The 18,462-nt window shown below is 46.6% G+C and overlaps 1 protein-coding gene across 5 annotated transcripts in view; it reads right to left on the bottom strand.

The window, feature by feature from the left end:
- CDH18 (cadherin 18) overlaps window positions 1-18,462 on the bottom strand; it is a 1,055,536-nt gene that overhangs the window by 359,474 nt on the left and 677,600 nt on the right. For all 5 annotated transcript variants that reach the window (XM_075921433.1, XM_075921430.1, XM_075921429.1 and 2 more), the window contains one exon: window positions 6,166-6,652. In XM_075921433.1, the coding sequence (XP_075777548.1) occupies window positions 6,166-6,393 (228 nt within the window). In that variant the 5' untranslated portion in view covers window positions 6,394-6,652. The remainder of the gene's footprint in view (window positions 1-6,165; window positions 6,653-18,462) is intronic.

Raw genomic sequence — 18,462 nt, 5'->3', positions numbered from 1 at the left:
CGCAAGAGGGTTTTTTTTTGTGCAAAAAGGAGCTGTGTAGATGCCTCCTTTTTGCGCCAAAGTCTTTTGCACAAAAATGTCCCCTAATTAATTATGCAAATGAAGAACGGCAATATGTTAATCCATGCTTCATTTGCATAGGCTTTTGCACAAGAAGGAAGCAGTATAGATGTAGCCAGAGTGTAAGGATAGTACCCAAAAAAGAGCTTTGTTTGTATGAAGTGTCATCTGATATAGCTGATGGAAGAAAGAAATCAAAGTTCAGCAATGCAGGTAGAAAGTGTGGTTAAGTTTCTAGAGGTATTGAAACCCACCTGCTGAGATAATCTGGAAATGGAACTTTAATTTCTTAGTAGTTTGTCTGTGAAGTCTTAGACATGTGCAAACAGAACCTCACACACTTTTAAGACACAGGAATCAGATCTTTTTTTAAAGGGTGATTTTTATTTAAAAATAAGAAAAAAACACACATTTGGTAAAACATTGCTTGGTTGCTAGGAGTTACAGAGAAACTGAAAACAGGATTAAAATCACTAAGAATGGCTTCCCTGGGATTCAGCTTGGACAGTTACAATACAATGCTCAGTATAAAGATAGAAATGTAGCCATGTTAGTCTGGTGTAGCTGAAACAAAATACAGGACTATGTAGCACTTTAAAGACTAACAAGATGGTTTATTAGATGATGAGCTTTCGTGGGCCAGACCCACTTCCTCAGATCAAATAGTGGAAGAAAATAGTCACAACCATATATACCAAAGGATACAATTTTAAAAAATGAACACATATGAAAAGGACAAATCACATTTCAGAACGGAAGGGGGATGCGGGGGAGGAGGGAGGAAGGAAGGTAAATGTCTGTGAGTTAATGATATTAGAGGTGGGGAAGGGTAGATGTCTGTGAGTTAATGGTATTAGAGGTGGTAATTGGGGAAGCTATCTTTGTAATGGGTAAGGTAGTTGGGGTCTTTGTTCAGCCCCCCGCGGAGAGTGTCGAATTTTAGCATGAATGCCAGTTCAGAGGATTCCCTTTCAAGTGCAGATTTGAAAGTCTTCTGAAGTAGGATGCATGTGATTAGGTCATTGAGACAGTGTCCTTTCTGGTTGAAATGGCAAGAAACTGTTTTTTCTTTGTGATCCTGTCTAATGCCTGTTTTGTGGGCATTGATTCTTTGGCGAAGTGTCTGAGACGTTTGTCCAATGTACTTAGCAGACGGACACTTTCGGCACATGATAGCATAGATTATATTTCTGGATGCACAGGAATATGTATTCTTGATCTTATAACTCACTTGGTTAGGCCCAATAATGGTGTCAGCAGAGTGAATATGTGGACAAAGCTGGCAACGGGGTTTGTTGCAAGGGAAAGTACCAGGGTTGGTATTAGTGTGGTATGTCCTCTGGTTGTTGGTAAGAATCATCTTGAGGTTAGGTGGTTGTCTATAGGAGATTATGGGTCTGTCTCCCAGAGCTTCTTGGAGTTTAGTGTCCTGTTCCAGTATAGGCTGTAATTTATTGATCATGTGTTGGACAGGATTAAGTTGGGAGCTGTAGGTGATGACAGGTGGTGTTCTATTGTTGGTTTTCTTGGGTCTGTCTTGTAGTAGATGGTTTCTAGGTATTCATTTGGCTCTTTCAATTTGCTTTTTTATTTCTCCGGGTGGGTAGTTGAGGTTTATAAATGCTTGGTAGAGATCCTGAAGTTTCTGGTCTCTGTCTAATCCCACTGCTCATTAACAAATATGATCTTGAAATTAGAGAAAGGTTTTTAATCATCAGAGAAGTGAAGTTCTGCAATATCCTTCCAAGAGGAGCAGTGGGACCAAAATTGTAACAGGCTTCAAGACTGCACTTAAATGAGTTTGAGTTTATGGAGGTGATATGATAGGACTGCCTACAATGGTAGGTAGCCAACCTGCAACTGCTAGTAGCAAATATCCCAAATGGCTGGTGATGGGAGACTAGATAGGGAGAGTTCTAAGTTACTAAAGACCGTTCTTTTCCAGGTGTCTGGTGGTGGATTATACCAAAATGCTCGTGGTCTTACTGAGTGCCATATTTGGGATCATAGACTTCCCCCTCTCCTGGTCAGATGGGCAGAGATGCTGGGGAGTTTCTACTTCTCCTTAAACATGGGGCACAAGTAACTTGCAGGTTTAAACTAGTGTAAAGATTGGATTCTCTGTAACTTGAAGTCTTTAAATTATATTTTGAGGACTTCAGTAACTCTCATAGGGTATGTCTACACTACCCTCCTAATTCGAAATAGGAGGGTAATGTAGGCATACCGCAATTGCAAATGAAGCCCGGGATTTGAATTTCCCGGGCTTCATTTGCATAAGCGGGGCTCCGTCATTTTTAAATCCCCGCTCGTTCGAACCCCGTGCCGCGCGGCTACACGGGGCACGAACTAGGTAGTTCGAACTAGGCTTCCTAGTTCGAACTACCGTTACTCCTCTAGACTTAAAGCCTATGGATCTATTAGCTTTAGCACATACTGTATAATACACAATCATTGACAAAAAAATTAATCCTTCCTCATGATAAGGGTGAGCTACCTCACTATTTTGATTAGCGTGCATTACAATGGCAATCAATTCAACATTATAAAAACATATTAAATAATGCTTCTACTCTTGTGATAATGCTTCCACATTGAGGGTGAAAAATAAAAGAGGTCATATATCAAGCACTGACACTCGTATCGATGAGACAGAATAGATGACTTCATTAATAACTGATAGCACTGGCAGGTCAGTGACATGGAACAGAAGCCTAGAATTAAGAGACCTCACACTCCCCACACGTACTCCTTGATAAATATAGGGTAGTGGTAAAACAATCTCTTGTCAAATTAAATACACATCAAATGAAATCTTGATGATGTACATGGAATTAGATATTAAAGCAGTACAAAATGAAGAGACACTATAATCCAGCAACCATGATTTAAATTCTGGTGATTATTGGTATTATTTTAGCTTCAGCAAACCAAATTTCCCTTTTTGAATAAAAATAATAAAAATCCACAGAAGATAACATTGGTCAGTCTCTACATAAACCATTAAACTACACGGAATCACTGCCAAATATAAAATGGAATATTAATACCTCTGTCACATTACTGAATTTTAGGGAAGCAGCCAGATCACTGCTGCACCCATGGGGGGGGGGCGGGAGGTGTTGGCCCCAAAAGTGGTACAAAGGGGGCCATGTAAGGTGTCAAAAGAAGCTTACTTTCTCCTGATTCCATATATGCTATTCATGTAATTGTATAATGTCTGTGTGTGAAGTTATAAGCATGTACTTTGTGTGGATACCAAATGTTTCTCTGTATGTGGTTGAACTATGGGCAAAGCAGCTCAGCCTATGGACATGCTAATGAGCAAGTGTCTATGGAACAATAGCCCTCTCTAGGCCAAGGACACATCTCAAGAATGAAACAAAAGACAGGACTACGCAGCACTTTAAAGACCAACAAGATGGTTTTATTAGGTGATGAGCTTTCATGGGCCAGACCCACTTTCTCAGATCAAATTGTGGAAGAAAATTGGCATGACCATATATACCAAAGGGATGAAATCAAAAAAAGTAAACACATATAAAAAGGACAAATCAAATTTCAGAACAGAGGAGGGATGGGGGAGGGAGGGAGAGATTAATGTCTGTGAGCTAATGATATTAGAGGTGATAATTTGGGAAGCTATCTTTGTAATGGGTAAGATAATTAGCATCTTTGTTGAGGCCCAGATGTAAAGTGTCAAATTTAAGCATGAATGACAGTTCAGAGGTTTCTCTTTGAAGTCTTGTGTTAAAATGTCTTTGAAGCAGGATGCAGGTAGTCAAGTCACTGAGACAATGCCCTGTCAGCAGAGTAAATATGTGGGCAAAGCTGGCAATGGGGTTTGTTGCAAAGGACAGTTCCAGGTTTGGTATTAGTGTGGTATGTCCTGTGGTTGATGGTAAGAATCATCCTGAGGTTAGGTGGTAATCTATAGGCGACTATGGGTCTGTCATCTTTATGGCTGATTTAGAACATTTCCTCAGATCCCGTCCCCTTTTACCCCTTCTCTACTTACGCTACATCGATGACATCTTTATGATCTGGACGCATGGCCAAGAAATACTGGATACATTCCACAGAGACTTTAACAACCTACACCCCACCATCAATCTCAGCCTAGACCATTCTACACAAGAGATCCATTTCCTGGACACCACAGTACAAATCACCAATGGTAAATTAGATACCACTCTCTACAGAAAACCCACTGACTCATATAGTTACCTACATGCCTCTAGCTCCCATCCAGAACACACCATACGATCCATCGTCTATAGCCAAGCCCTTCGATACAACCACATTCTAAAACCCCTCACCTGAGTATGAGGCCCGGGGCCATCTGGGTCATGGATATTGCTGTGGTGTCAGAGGGGTCTGCTCGCAAGGCTTCTGGCTGGCCAGGCAGGCAGCTGATGTGCTCTGTGGCACTGGTTTGTGGCCTATTTGGGAAGGTTTCCAGTCTGAGGGCTGTAAGGAGACCCGAATTTGAGCAATTCCCCCTGAGGAGACACTCTCAGCTGTGCCCAGACCCAGCCCGGTCTGTCACAACCTCCCATCTGAAGGATGGTCTGCAAAGATAAATTCACTAATATTTGAGAGGCATCCAGATACTAAAATGGCAAGCACCAAAGACAACCCTATGAAGTAATAAGGAAAAAATTAAGTCCTTACTTAGGGTACGTCTAGACTACATGCCTCTGTCGCCAGAGGCATGTAGATTAGGCTACCAGACATAGGAAAATGAAGCAGCGATTTAAATAATCTCCGCTTCATTTAAATTTACATGGCTGCCGCACTGATCAGCTGTTTGTCGGCTCAGCGCGATAGTCTGGACACGCGGATGGCGACATCAAGGGTATTTGTCGACCACCCAGGTATACCTCATCCCAGGAGGCATACCTGGGTGGTCGACAAATACCTTTGATGTTAACACCCGCGCGTCCAGACTATCACGCTGAGCTGACAAACAGCTGATCAGCTGTTTGTCGGCTCAGCATGGCAGCCATGTAAATTTAAATGAAGCGGCGATTATTTAAATCGCCGCTTCATTTTCCTATGTCTGGTAGCCTAATCTACATGCCTCTGGCGACAGAGGCATGTAGTCTAGACGTACCCTTAGTGTAGAGTTTGGAAGGAGTGCAGCAAATGAGGACTGAGCCAAATATTGAGAAGGATTAAAAGAAATACTAAATGAGTATCTGACTAATTTCCTGAGCGCTGTCCATCCTGTGCACTAAACGAGAAGGAAACACTCAAAAATGGTATTATTAAATGGGAGGCTGTATCTTATGTACAAAAGAGCAGTGTTTAGGCAGAGTCTAACTTGGAAGAAAATCACATTTTCAAGACTTCATGCTTTTTAATTACATTTTTAGCATGGATTATCTCATATAGATAACACTCAGTAGCATAAGGGTGGTGGAGAAGTATAAAAACATTTCTACTGAATTCACTGCATTGAAGTATGACATAAATGTAGCCTTTGCACTCTTCCTGGGCTCCTATCACTCTAAATTTGCACCCTAAAGGGATGTGGTAGAAATGGTGCCATTATCCCACAAAATACGCACACATAGCCAGCTGTAGTGGCAATTGTACAATATACTTCTGATATAAGAAGAGTCCCCAATGGAACTCTCTCCAGAATGGTGTTTCATCACACATAACTCAAAATCGGTCTGCACCTTGTCAGATAAATCTTATCCCTAAAGCATTTCTCACGGAAGATGAAGAGATTTGAAACTCATTCTGAAGTAATCAGCATTAAGGGTATATTTAGTATGCCACATTTGAAGTAGTACAAAATATCATTCAGTAGTGTGAACTGCATCAGTTTCTCCAAAAGCCCTTCATTTTTTTAACACAAAACACTAAAGATGATGCAGTACAGTAAATTTATAGTTGTACATCATCTCTTCCCCCATGATTACTATTGCACATAACTAGGGATAGCAGGCAAATATAATGTGAATGTCTGTAACATATTTCACTTCCATGGTGCTTCCACCTTTACAGGAGACATCAGCTAGGTTGGCATCTGAAACAACATTTATCTCTTCTAAAGTTCCTGTGTCCCTTTATAAAAATGGAATAAGACCTTACCTTTCCCACATACTGGGGATCTGGTCCCAGGTGTTCTTCTAAAACAAAGAACTGGTTCCATACCCATCCACGCTTGGGACGATGGTGAACTTCTGTTTCACCTTCTATGTGTTTGGTTTGATTTCTGGTCACCTTAATGGAGCCATGATGAGCTACTCCATAACACCGCTGCACAAAACAGAGACAAACTAGGACTGGGCAGATACAAGATGTGCTCATAATTCTCATTGTAGGATAACTTTCCAGTTGAAGGTTTCCTTCTCTCTTTTGTTGTTTTCAAATGTAATCCCTTAATAGGTCCCCAAGAAGGAAGGTGAAGCCTGGCTTAGGAAAACAATCCAAAATGTTTTTTTTAGTATGTCCATGGTTTAACTGCCCACTGGGGAAAGGTCACACTGCATTTACATCATGAAGTACTGAGTGGAGAAATTTCTGGTATTTGTTCCGAGGTCTTCACAACAGACTGCTGCAGCCAACCATTTTATACCTAATGGAAAGGGGAAAAATGAAAACCACTTTCACATAACTAAAAACAGCAATTACAGCCTTTCAACCTCAAAAGATGATGTTACCCCTGCTGTGCTAATTGGGTCTGTCAAAGGGTCCTATACTAATCAACATTTCTTTCCAAACTTTTGTGGAAGTGTTTTCTTATTTTTTTTTAATAAAGCACCTTAAAAGTATATTGTTTCAAAAGTGCATAGAATGTGTGTACTGGAATGACTGGATTAGGGCTGTAAATGAGCAGTCAAGAAGTTGACTACTCGCTTTTCCCACTCCTTGCTGCTTTTGTATCAGTGGTGGCAAGGTGGGGGAATGGTGGATATGAGCCAGTGCTGGGGAGCCAGCTTAAAAGATGGTTCCCCCCAGCACCATCTTAATGGTGCTGCTTGCCCCCACTGTCAGAGGCAGCAGAGGGGAGGAGTGGGCGGTAGGGCAGGCTGCTGCAAAGGAGCAGCCTCTGTTCACGACAGCTGGTTTGGCTGCGGACAGGGGCTGCTGCCACATTAGCCTCTGTTTGTGGTGGCCATGGTTGGCTGTGGACAAGGGCTGCTGGTCCTGGTGTGAGCTGGGACTCAGCAAATTCCGCTCTCACTACATTCTCCTGGCTTTTACTACATTTAAACTGCAGTGGTTCTGGCTCTGTCCTGGCTTGCACCGGTCCAGGACTATCCCCACCATACCTCTGCAGTGTAAATGTAGTGGGAGCTAGGCTGTCTGCACATCTGGCTCCTACTACATTTAAACTCCAGAGCTATACCAGGGGTAGCTCCTGGACCAGTACAAGCCAGAACAGAGCACCTTCCCTTATAAACTAATCATGAAGTCAATACAAATTGTTGACTACACAATTGGTCAATTACACGCCTCTTATCGTCCTTAGACTGGATGACTCAATATAGTGTGATATTGAGCCTTTAACCTACAGGTTCCGGGTGACAGAACTAATCCAGGTGAGTAGTAATCAAAAACTGCTAAACACTATCATTGCTACCTGATTGATAGTGTTTAGCAGTTTATGTTAAATGAGTCCTTGGTCTCCATGAACACTCAGATAAACAGAAGTCTAACATTATGAAAACCATCATCATGGATACTGGCAGTTTCAAGAGATAGGCCAAAAACAATCAGTGTGGAGATTCCAGGTTGGAACTGAGGCAAACTGGCAGAACAGCGTGACCAAATCTTACATTAATAGCTCCTGTCCTTTACCTCCTCTGTGATTGCATGAAGGACTTCAGTTTCTGGAACTGTCTGGATATTTCAAAGATATGCACATAAAATTTTTAAAAAGTGAGCATTGTTGCTCTGAAACTTGGGCAGTATTTGGAACTGAACAAGAGAGGCATTTGTTTCCCAGTAATGCCATCCTATTTCTTCCTCACCACAAAGAAGGAAAATCAGCCTTGGGTAAAACAGCAATTTTTAAAATGTAATGGTAGGGAGGAAATACAAAATAAGAAGTCCGACCTTATCTTCTCAGGATCTAATAAAAGGGCATAGTCTTCCTTAATAAGGAGTTTATTCTACTACCAGAACTCCATATCAATAGATAATCTCTGCAGATATTAGACACTCCCAAGGTCTGAAATCACATGTACAAATATTAACTACAGATTGAACCTCTTTGGTCCGGGACTCTCTGGTCCAGCAACATCTGTGGTTCAGCAACACCGTGGATGATGCTGGACTAGTGACCCCTGGACTAGAGAGTCCTAGCAGGGAGCAGCTGGCCATGGAGCAGATGAGCTCCAGCACCAGGACTGCAGAGTCTGGTGGCCCCAGGGCTGCAGAGCCCCAGAAGCTCTGGGGCAGTGGAGCCTGGTACCCTGAGGCCAGCTGCAGACCTAGCCTGGGTGCAGAAGAGCCTGGCGATCTGCTGACAGACCCCAGGAGAGCCCGAAGTCCATCAGCAGAAGGACCAGCCTCCCCTGATCCGGTAAACTCCCTCCTTTGGGATTGGTCATATCCCAAGTATGGTCCAACCTGTAGAGTGTTAGAATTAAACTGTCCTCTATTAGGGTATGTCTACACCGCAAAGTTATTTCGAAATAACAGTTGTTATTTCGAAATAACTTTCCTAGCGTCTACACAGTCAAACTGCTATTTTGAAATTAATTCAAAATAGCAGAGCACTTTTTTTGAATTTGGTAAACCTCATTCCATGAGGAATAACGCCAAATTCTAAATAGCTAAATCAAAATAAGCGCTGTGTAAACGCTTATTTCGAAATAGGGGGCCTCCAGCCCTTTCCAGGGTGCCCTGATGGCCTTTCTGGGTACAACCAGGAAAACTCTTCTGCTCCCGCCCATCCCTGGAGCCCTTAAAGGGGTAGACTCTGGCCACAGCTTCAAGGCTGCCAGCATAGAGCCAGCAGTCTGTGTACCTGACCCAGAATGAGCCAGCAAGCCACTGGCACCCAGCCCTCCATAGCTCCCCAGGAGCAGACTGGCAGCTCCCCGCAAAAGGCGGGTGCCTTCCTGGTCTAGTACAAAGATCAGGGAGCTCATTGAGGTGTGGAGGGAGGCCTCCAATGTCCACGATCTCCGCACTAGACGCAGGAATGCGGCTGTCTACAGACGGATGGCTGCCAGCCTGGCCACCAAAGGTCACATGAGCACTCAGGAGCAGGTGTGCATGAAAATAAAAGAGCTGCAGCAGGCCTATGCCAGGGCCTCGGGGGAAGCTCCCAACCCGGGGCTGACCCGGACCTCTGCCCCTATTATGATGCCCTAGACTGCATCCTGGGGGGATCAGACAGTCTGTGCCCCCCAGGTGGTCATCAACCCTGGGGCAGAGGGCCCTCCCCATGAAGGAGGAGGAGGAGGAAGAGGAGAAGAAGGACAGCCAGGAGCCGCAGGAGCCTGGAGAGAGCATGCTCCGCACCCAGGACCCCCGAGCCATCCTAGCAAGCCTGTCGCCGGTGTCATCCGAGGCCAGGGAGGCCTCAACATGTGAGTGCCATCACTGTCCCCTTATGCGGGACGGGGGGGAGGGGAGGAGAAAGAAACCAGGGACCATGCGTGTGAGCCTTGATGACCACGGAGCATGCAGCAACCTGTGCATGTGCCATGCCACCCTGCGCAAGTGGCCCTGGCTGGCTGCCACACAGGGGCCCTAGCCTGTTGCCAACACGTGTGTATGTATGAAGGCACATGACATTCTCCTGACCCTGGGGAGGAACACTGCACACTGCCCTCCCTCCAGAACCCCCTCTACGCAGAGGTAGGACACATCTCCCCTTCCTCCCCCACACCGACACTATATACAGCACAGGGGCAAGCTCACACTCCTGGGGATAGCAGGACATGATGGTGCGGAGACCTGCCATCCTAGCCTTGCAGAGGGGGGCTGGGCTTCACTCACTGTGTCCCCAGGGAGAACTGACCACTTCTTGTGTTTCTCCACAGCCGCAGCAGCTGTGAGTGCAGGGTGCACCACCCCGCCCAGGACATCCTCCTGCACCCGGGTCAGCAGGCTCACCCAGAACCAGGAGGAGTACCAGCAGCAGCACCTGGGGCTACTGCGAAGGCAGATTCGCAGTCAGGAGCACTGGGTGCATGAAGACCTGCAGCTGTGGCAGGAGAGCTTGAGGGAGCTACTTGACCAGGGGCTGTGCCATCCGCAATCACCTGCAGATCTTGGTGCAGAGAATGCTGCCTGCTGCCACTCCAGCCCCTGCAGCCACCCCAGCTATTATTTCTCCTCCCACTCCTGCTCCCCCTCCCACTTCTTCCTCCCCCCAACCCACCCTACCCTCTATCCCCACTCCGAGGGGATGCCAAGACCCCTGCACCTGCAGTGCTGGGAGACAGATGGATCAGCAAGACCCCTCAACCCTGAGCTTCTCCTCCCCCTTTCTCCCGTTGACTCCCCTTTCCAGCTCCCTCCTCCCAGGTTTCCCCCTCCCCTCTCCCACCCTCATTTCCCCCTCACCCAAGTTATGGTCTCCAGCAATTGCAGCCAGACTTGCAGCAACACATCCAAAATGAGCACCAGAGTTCCCAGGGGCAGCTCTGGCTCCATGGTGCCGAGAGCTGTGGTGTCCTGAGTCAGGGCAACCAAAGCAGGCAGAGACAAAAATGCTTTGCTCTCCCTCAGCGAGGTAGGCAAGCAAGCAGGGAAATCTGAGAACCGGCTGTCCAGAGGGGTCCCTTTAAGCACAAGCCTCAGATAGCCTCAGGCAGCAGCCACACAAAGTAACTCCTGACCTGATGCCCTGCCGGACCTGGTTCCGGCCAACCTTAAATGCAATTCAGCATCCACTCAGGGTGGACGCGCTATTCTGAAATAGTAAAACGCTATTTCGAAATGCATTTTGTGTGTAGATGCATTATTTCAAAATAACTTATTTTGAATTAACTTATATTGAATATAAGATATTTAGAAATAACGCTGTAGTGTAGACATACTTAGAGAAGGAGCAAGCTTGTAATTAAGTAAATAAGCTATTAATGAATCTATTTCAAAGATGAGATTTACTTGAGTTTGTGTGTTCATCTGAAAGTTAATCTGGTTTGTATTGCTCCTCTCCCCTAAAGAATCAAGTCATAATATTCTCAGTAAACATCACATCTAATTTTACTTTTGTAATATTGGATTGTTTCACACACCCTTTCCTTTTTTGAAAGAAGATGTTTCTGATTCATTGATATTGAAATATTTTTTAGGTAAAACAATATCACAATAACAAAAACACAATATTATTGATAGAGAGAAAATCACATATTTAAAAACAATAATAATAAAGCAACTCCTCTGTGGAACATACTGTTTTCCTTCACACCCATGAGTGTTATTATCTTATGATAATCATAGCTCTGTTCTTCATGCTACACTGTTTAACCTTCTAATATGACAGTAGAAAGGAGTGAACTAGCAACCTGAACCAGAGACTAACTGAGAAGAAACGTTTCCACCTAAATGCCCTGATGAGAGTAGGGGTGGAAAGCTTCAGAAATGTTAAGTAAGGTAAAAAACTAGAAATCAGAGGAAACATATAGGAAAAGAAGTTCAACCATTCTTACGTTTTATAGACTTCTTTGTCTTTCTATACACGTTTCAAAGAAATATCCCCAGCGGAACACAACTATACTTTTTCAATATTTGTACTGAGTCTAAATACAATTAATCAGATGTCATCAGAGGACAGAGCAAATGCATGCCCAAACTTTTGTTCCTAATTTAACAGGTAGAATTACCCACGAGACATATTTGCCACTGCAAGCAAGTAGTTCAGAACAGTGGGCAGTTGGTAAAGGTATAAGGGTATGTCTACACAGCAAAGTTATTTCGAAATAACAGCCATTATTTCTAAATAACTTTACCAGTGTCTACACACCCAAACCGCTATTTCAAAATTAAATCGAAATAATGGAGGGCTTATTTTGAAATTGGTAAACCTCATTCCATAAGGAATAACGCCTATTTCAAAATAAGCACTGTGTAGATGCTTATTTCTAAATAGGGGGCCTCCAGCCCTTCCCAGGGTGCCCCGGTGGCCACTCTGGGCACAACCAAGAAAGCTCCTTTCCCTCCTTCTCTCAATCCCTCCCTCCCCTTAGCCTTTAAAGGGGTAGACTCTGGACACAGTGCCAGCCCAGAACCAGCAGTCACTGCACCTGACCCAGTGGCCCCAGCATGAGCCAGGAAGCCAGTGCCAGCCAGCTCTCCATCACTCCCCAGGACCAGTCTGCCAGCTCCCAGGAGCCAGCAAGGGACCAGAAAAGGCAGGCACCTGCCTGGTCCAGTGCGGACATCAGGGACCTAATTCAGGTTTGGGGGAATGCCTCCGACGTCCATGATCTGTGCACTAGATGCAGGAATGTGGCCGTCTATAGGCAGATGGCTGCCAGCCTGGCCACCAAAGGCCACCTGCAAACCCAGGAGCAGGTTGGCATGAAAATAAAGGAGCTGTGGCAGGCATATGCCAGGGCCACAAGGGGCAGCTCCCAACCAGGGACTGCATCCTGGGGGGCAGAATGGTCCGTGCCCCCCAGGTGGTCATTAACCTTGGGGCAGAGCTTGCTACCTCTTGCTGCTCCAGCCCCTGCTGCCTTCCCAGCTACCGCTCCTCTTCCCACTCCTTCTCCCCCTCCTGCTTCTTCCTCCCCACCCTGCCCACACCCCCACGGATGCCAAGGCATCCACACCCATAGTGCTGGGAGACAATTGGGCCACCGAGACCCCCAACCGTGAGCCCTGAGATTCTCCTCCCTCTTCCTCCCCTTGCCTCTTCCTGCCAGCTCCCTCCTCCCAGGTTTCCCCCTCCCCTCTCCCATCCTCCCTCCTCCCTTCTCCCACCCTTTTTCCCCAGTCTCACCTCTGTTTCATTCCCCCCCATCCCAGTTTTGTTCAATACAGAGGCTTTGTTGTAATGAACATGTGTCTTTTATTGTACAGCAGGAAGAGAGGTTAGGGAGGGGTAAGTAGAAGGACATGAGGGAGGAATGAGGCACAAGTCCCCAGTGGGGCACACCAGAACATGCTGCCAGGCTCGCAGCAACACTTCCAGGAGAAGCACCAGAGTGCCCAGGGGCAGCTCAGGCTCCAAGCTGCAGAGTGCTGTAGTGTCATGAATGAGGGCGACCAGAGCATGCAGAGAGAAAAATGCTTTGCTATCCCTCATCGAGGTAGGCAAGCAAGCAGGAAAACCTTAGAACCGGCTGTCTGGGGAGGGAGGCAGGTCCCTTTAAGCACAGGTTTCAGTTAGCCTCAGGCAGCAGCCACACAAGGTAACTCCTGACCTGATGCCCTGCCAGATCCGGTTCCAGCCAGCCTTAAATGTGATGCATCCGATCAGTGTGGATGCGCTATTTCAAAATAGCAAAATGCTATTTCGAAATGCATTTTGTGTCTAGATACGTTATTTCGAAATAACTATTTCAAAATAAGATATTTCAAAATAATGCTGTAGTGTAGACATACTTTTAAATAGTATTTTCAACACAAGAGAAAATATATGTGTAGACTTATGTTGATCCCATTTTCATTTTCTCGCTGGAAGACTGACAGAGGATTTTCTACTTTGGATGAGACCACAGGTCCCATTTCCCTCAATTCAGCTCCAGCAATTGTCAATGCCACAATGCACAAAAATAGCAAAGTAGCTACTTTTAATCCCCTATTACTAAAACAGCTGCTTTACAAGCTGCTTTTCTAATACTGATTAATTAGGGCCTCTATAAGAATCCTGTGACGTTAATAACATTTTTGCCATTTTACAAATGGGGAAATGAATCAAGCACAATGTGAGCATTTACCACAATAAAATAGTGTAAGAAGGCTGGGTGCATATAGGTTTCAGAGTTTTTTTCGAAAAAACGGCTGTTTTTCCAAAAAAAGTCACCTATGTCTTTTGGGGTCGGGAAGGAATTTTCCTCCAGGGTAGATTGGCAGAGGCCCTGGAGGTTTTCGCCTTCCTCTGTAGCATGGGGCACAGATCACTTGCTGCAGGATTCTCTGTATCTTGGGGTCTGTAAACCATCATTTGAAGACTTCAGTATCTGAGATATAGGTGAGAAGATTATTCAAGGAGTGGGTGGGTGAGATTCTGTGGCCTGCGTTGTGCAGGGGGTCAGACTAGATGATCATGGTGATCCCTTCTGACCTTAAAGCATATGGGTATGTCTACACTACCCCGCTAGTTCGAACTAGCGGGGTAATGTAGGCATACCGCAATTGCAAATGAAGCCCAGGATTTGAATTTCCCGGGCTTCATTTGCATAAGCCGGGCGCCGCCATTTTTAAATCCCGGCTGGTTCGAACCCCGTGCCGCGCGGCTACACGCGGCACGAACTAGGTAGTTCAAACTAGGCTTCCTAGTTCGAACTACCATTACTCCTCACTCCACGAGGAGTAACTAGGAAGCCTAGTTTGAACTACCTAGTTTGTGCCGCGTATAGGCGCGCGGCACGGGGTTCGAACCAGCCGGGATTTAAAAATGGCGGCGCCCGGCTTATGCAAATGAAGCCCGGGAAATTCAAATCCCAGGCTTCATTTGCAATTGCGGTATGCCTACATTACCCTCCTATTTCGAAATAGGAGGGTAGTGTAGACATACCCTATGAGTCTATGTCCACACTGCAATTGTGTTCTTTCGAAAGAAATTCGAAAGGCTGCAGGGGTTTTTCCGACATTGGTAAACCTCATTCTATGAGGAAGATCGCCTTTTCCGAAAGAGTTTTTTCAGAAAAAAGCGTGTGTAGATGCGGAAGAGGGAATTATTTTGAAAAAAGAGGTCTCCAGGAGAAAGCACAGTTGTCCTGGTGGACACTCCTTCCAAACTAATCAGAGCTCTATAGTTCCTGTCTCCTGCCAGTTCTTGAAGCTGAAGACACCCTGCACAAGCCTTGTGGCAGGAAGTAGGCCATGGAGCAGCACCCTGACTGTGCGGCTCTCCCTGCCACAGACCTGTTGACCCATGGCACAGCCACAAGCTGCCCAAATCCCCTCCTGGCCCTTTCAGGGAATAGCACCAGAGGTCCCAGCACCCACCTAGGGGCACCAAATGCTGGGTGTCCTCCTAGTCTGGGGGCTGATCTCTTCTGGAGCTGTGCGGGGAGGATGAGCCCTTGAAGGATCTCCGCACCAAGCACTGAAATGCAGACATTTATGGGCGCATGGCCCAGGGGGGGACACCACCTCTGCACCCTCAACCAAGTCTGGAGCAAGGTAAAAGAGCCCCGACAAGGGTACGCCTGGGCCAGGAAGCACAGCTCTTGCTCCGGGGCGGACCCCACTCCTGCCCATACTATAGAGAATTGAACCAGATTCTGGGGGTGGGGAAGCCCTTTCCCCATCCATACTGGTAGATTCGAGCTTGGAGACACCCATGGTTGCCCAGACGGAGCTCCTGGAGTAGGATGATGAGAAGGAGCCACAAGAGGAAGAGGTCCTCAATGGAACTGGAACCCTAGGCCCTGGACATCTCCCAGGCATCATCTGATGCTGGGGAGGGATCATGAGGTGAGTCCTCTCAGTTTGTCACACAAACAGGGTGGGGGAGGCAGGCACACAGGGGATGCGGTGTGATTATCGAGTGGCATGCTAGGCCCGGACAGCAGCAGTGTGCACCACGTGGTCTCAGGAGCCGGCCCCAGAGCAAACAAGGGCTGCTGTTCACAGGCTGAGAGGAGGCCCCACACACATCCAACCCCTGGGAGGGACATCCTCCCTCCACCAGCCCCCGATAGAAGCAGGCTGGGCACAAGGGCACACGCACAACTCCACACAGACCGATGAGCGGCGTACATAGCACGTGGCCATGCCTGCATGCATGAGGCACCACCCGCTCCCATGGACAGCGCTGCCAGGTGCAGGTGTGTGTGCGGGCCCAAGGAGAACCAGGCTGCTCCAAGTCCCTCTCCCACCCATGGGATCCCACTGTGACCGGAGACTTCCCTGGCCTGCTTGTCCATGGGAGAGGAGGAAGCAGGCAGTATGGTCCCCTGGAAATCTTGAGGCCCCTGTGAGGCAGGGCCTGCTGTGCAGCCCATGAATGGCCTCGCTCATGGGCCTTGCTCACTGTGGCTGGCACGGCCTCAGGGACAATTTCTGCTTGGATGGATGACTGAACTCCTCTTCCTCATTTCCTCCACAGCCGGACCAGCTGTTGCTGAGGAGTGATCCACACCATCAGAAGCAGCCGCCCAAACCCAGGGGAGTTGCAGATACTGGAGGGTGCATGAGGACCTCATGCGGGAGCACGTGGCTGTCCTGCGTGACATGTAGCAGACCCTGGCCCAAAAGGACCGTGATGAAGCTCAGTGGCACAATCACATGTGGGACCAGCATGTGCAGCAGGGCAAAAACATGTGTGTCATGATCTGGGAAGTGATGGCCTGTCCCCACTCTTGCTCTCCCCACTCCTGATCCCCCCAACCCCGGCTGCCCCTGCCACCCCTAACCCCACTGCAGTCCTCCCATCCCCTCGCTCACCCCTCTGTTGTCCCAGACCCCCACCCAACCCAAAGTCCGTCGAGGTACCTGGACCCAAGACGGCACTTCCAGCTGCACTGTAGGGTAAACTGAGGCAGTCCATAGTATCTTGCTGAGAACGGAGTACTCAAATCCGAAATCATTAGGCCAGGCCTGGGAAGCATACGGACAGGCAGCTACCATGACCCTGGTTCCACTGGCAATTACATTCCAAAGGGGCCTCACTCTGATAAGGCCTGGCTGGTATAAGCTAAGCTGCATGGTTTTTTTACTGTCTCCTGTGATTTCAGATTAATGAGTTTGGATCCCAAGGACTGTGCCAACACAAGGAAGGAGTCATCTCACAGCAGACATCACAATTTCAGTTAACAAGCTAACAGCAACATGTCCATTTTGGGGGATTCCATCCTGTTTATGTTGGCTCATTTAGCTTGTTTGGAATAACTACCTGTATTAGTGATAACATGTTTAATTGGAAATGGGCAGAGATATTGTGTAACTTTCGTAGTTCATTGGCTTATGTGCATATCTCATTTCCGCTGCTAGACCTATCAAATCACTTCCCCTCCATCCATCTGCTACCTATATAATCTAATGTATGTTTTGGTTAAGTTACTGATCTCCAGGCTAACACCTGGTTGGCACTCCACCAGCACTGTGTGTTCAATAAATCCTCTGCTTGTTTTCACCTGCATCCAGTGTGTCCGGAATTATTCCCTACATGCACCATGCACCACTCTCAGCCTTGAGCCCCCCTCCTCGCTCCTCCATTCAGGTTCTCACCCTCCTCCTCCACCCCGCCCCAGTTACTTTTATTATAAAAAACAAAAAACAAAGTTTTTGTTGAAACCAAAACTGGTATATTTATTATTTGCTCAGGGAAGGGTGGAAAGGAGAGGTCATAGTGGGAAAGGTAGAGGGGAGGAAAGTATAATGGTGGTGAACAGGGAAGCAGCCAACAGTGGAGTTTGCCTGGGAGTTTGCCCTGGCGGCAGCTCCACAGTGCATGGTGGTCTTTTCCTTGAAAATTGTTTTTCTCTTCTGCCCTTCAAGGGGGCATGCAAAAACATCTCAGGAATCTCTCTGAAGAAAGGCAGGTAAGGATAGTGATAAGTCTGTTGTTGTTATCTGCACTGAATGTGCAATATTTGTCTTCCTTGAGGAAGACAGAAGGGATTTCATCTGCACTAACTGCAAGCTGGTCACCAGTTTGAAAGAAAAAGTAGAGGACTTAAGACCCAAAAATCAACCTTATGTTCCATCAGAGAAGAAGAAGACTTCCTCAATAGAAGGCAGCATTTAATCCTGCAGGCACAGCAGGCAGAACAGCCAGTGAAATCAGTATAGGACAAGGAAGAAAACTGGCAGCACGTAACCTCTGGGAAAAGAAGGCCAACTCAGATATCCCCCATCCTGTAGCGATAAGTAACCACTTTCAGGTTCTCTGCAAAGGCACTATGGTGGAGAATGCTTTGGCAGGGATTTCTCAGGGAAGAAATTAGAATGGGACACCATCTGACAGAAGGCATGGGATGCGTAGTCTTAGGGATGGGGGTTCCACAATCACCACCCCCAAAAGACGAGGACGGGTGGTGGTGATTGGGGATGTTGTACCAATAAAACCAAGCAGGATCTTATGAGGGGGATAAGGCAAAAAGCCACATTTATTGTAAAGATAATAAAAAAATAAAGAAAAGATAGAAGCAAACAACGTTGTTTAACTACTTATTCCTATTACTACTTAACCCTTATACATATAAACATTCATTCATCCATTCATTCAGGTTCTGTGTATTTGTTATAGTTACCAGCCTGGAAGTTGCTTGTGACAGAATACTGGCCAGGTACTCTGTACAC

The sequence above is a fragment of the Pelodiscus sinensis genome, chromosome 2 (genome assembly GCF_049634645.1).
Source record: "Pelodiscus sinensis isolate JC-2024 chromosome 2, ASM4963464v1, whole genome shotgun sequence".
NCBI classification, from domain to species: Eukaryota; Metazoa; Chordata; order Testudines; family Trionychidae; genus Pelodiscus; species Pelodiscus sinensis.
This window is presented reverse-complemented; position numbering and strand designations above follow the sequence as displayed.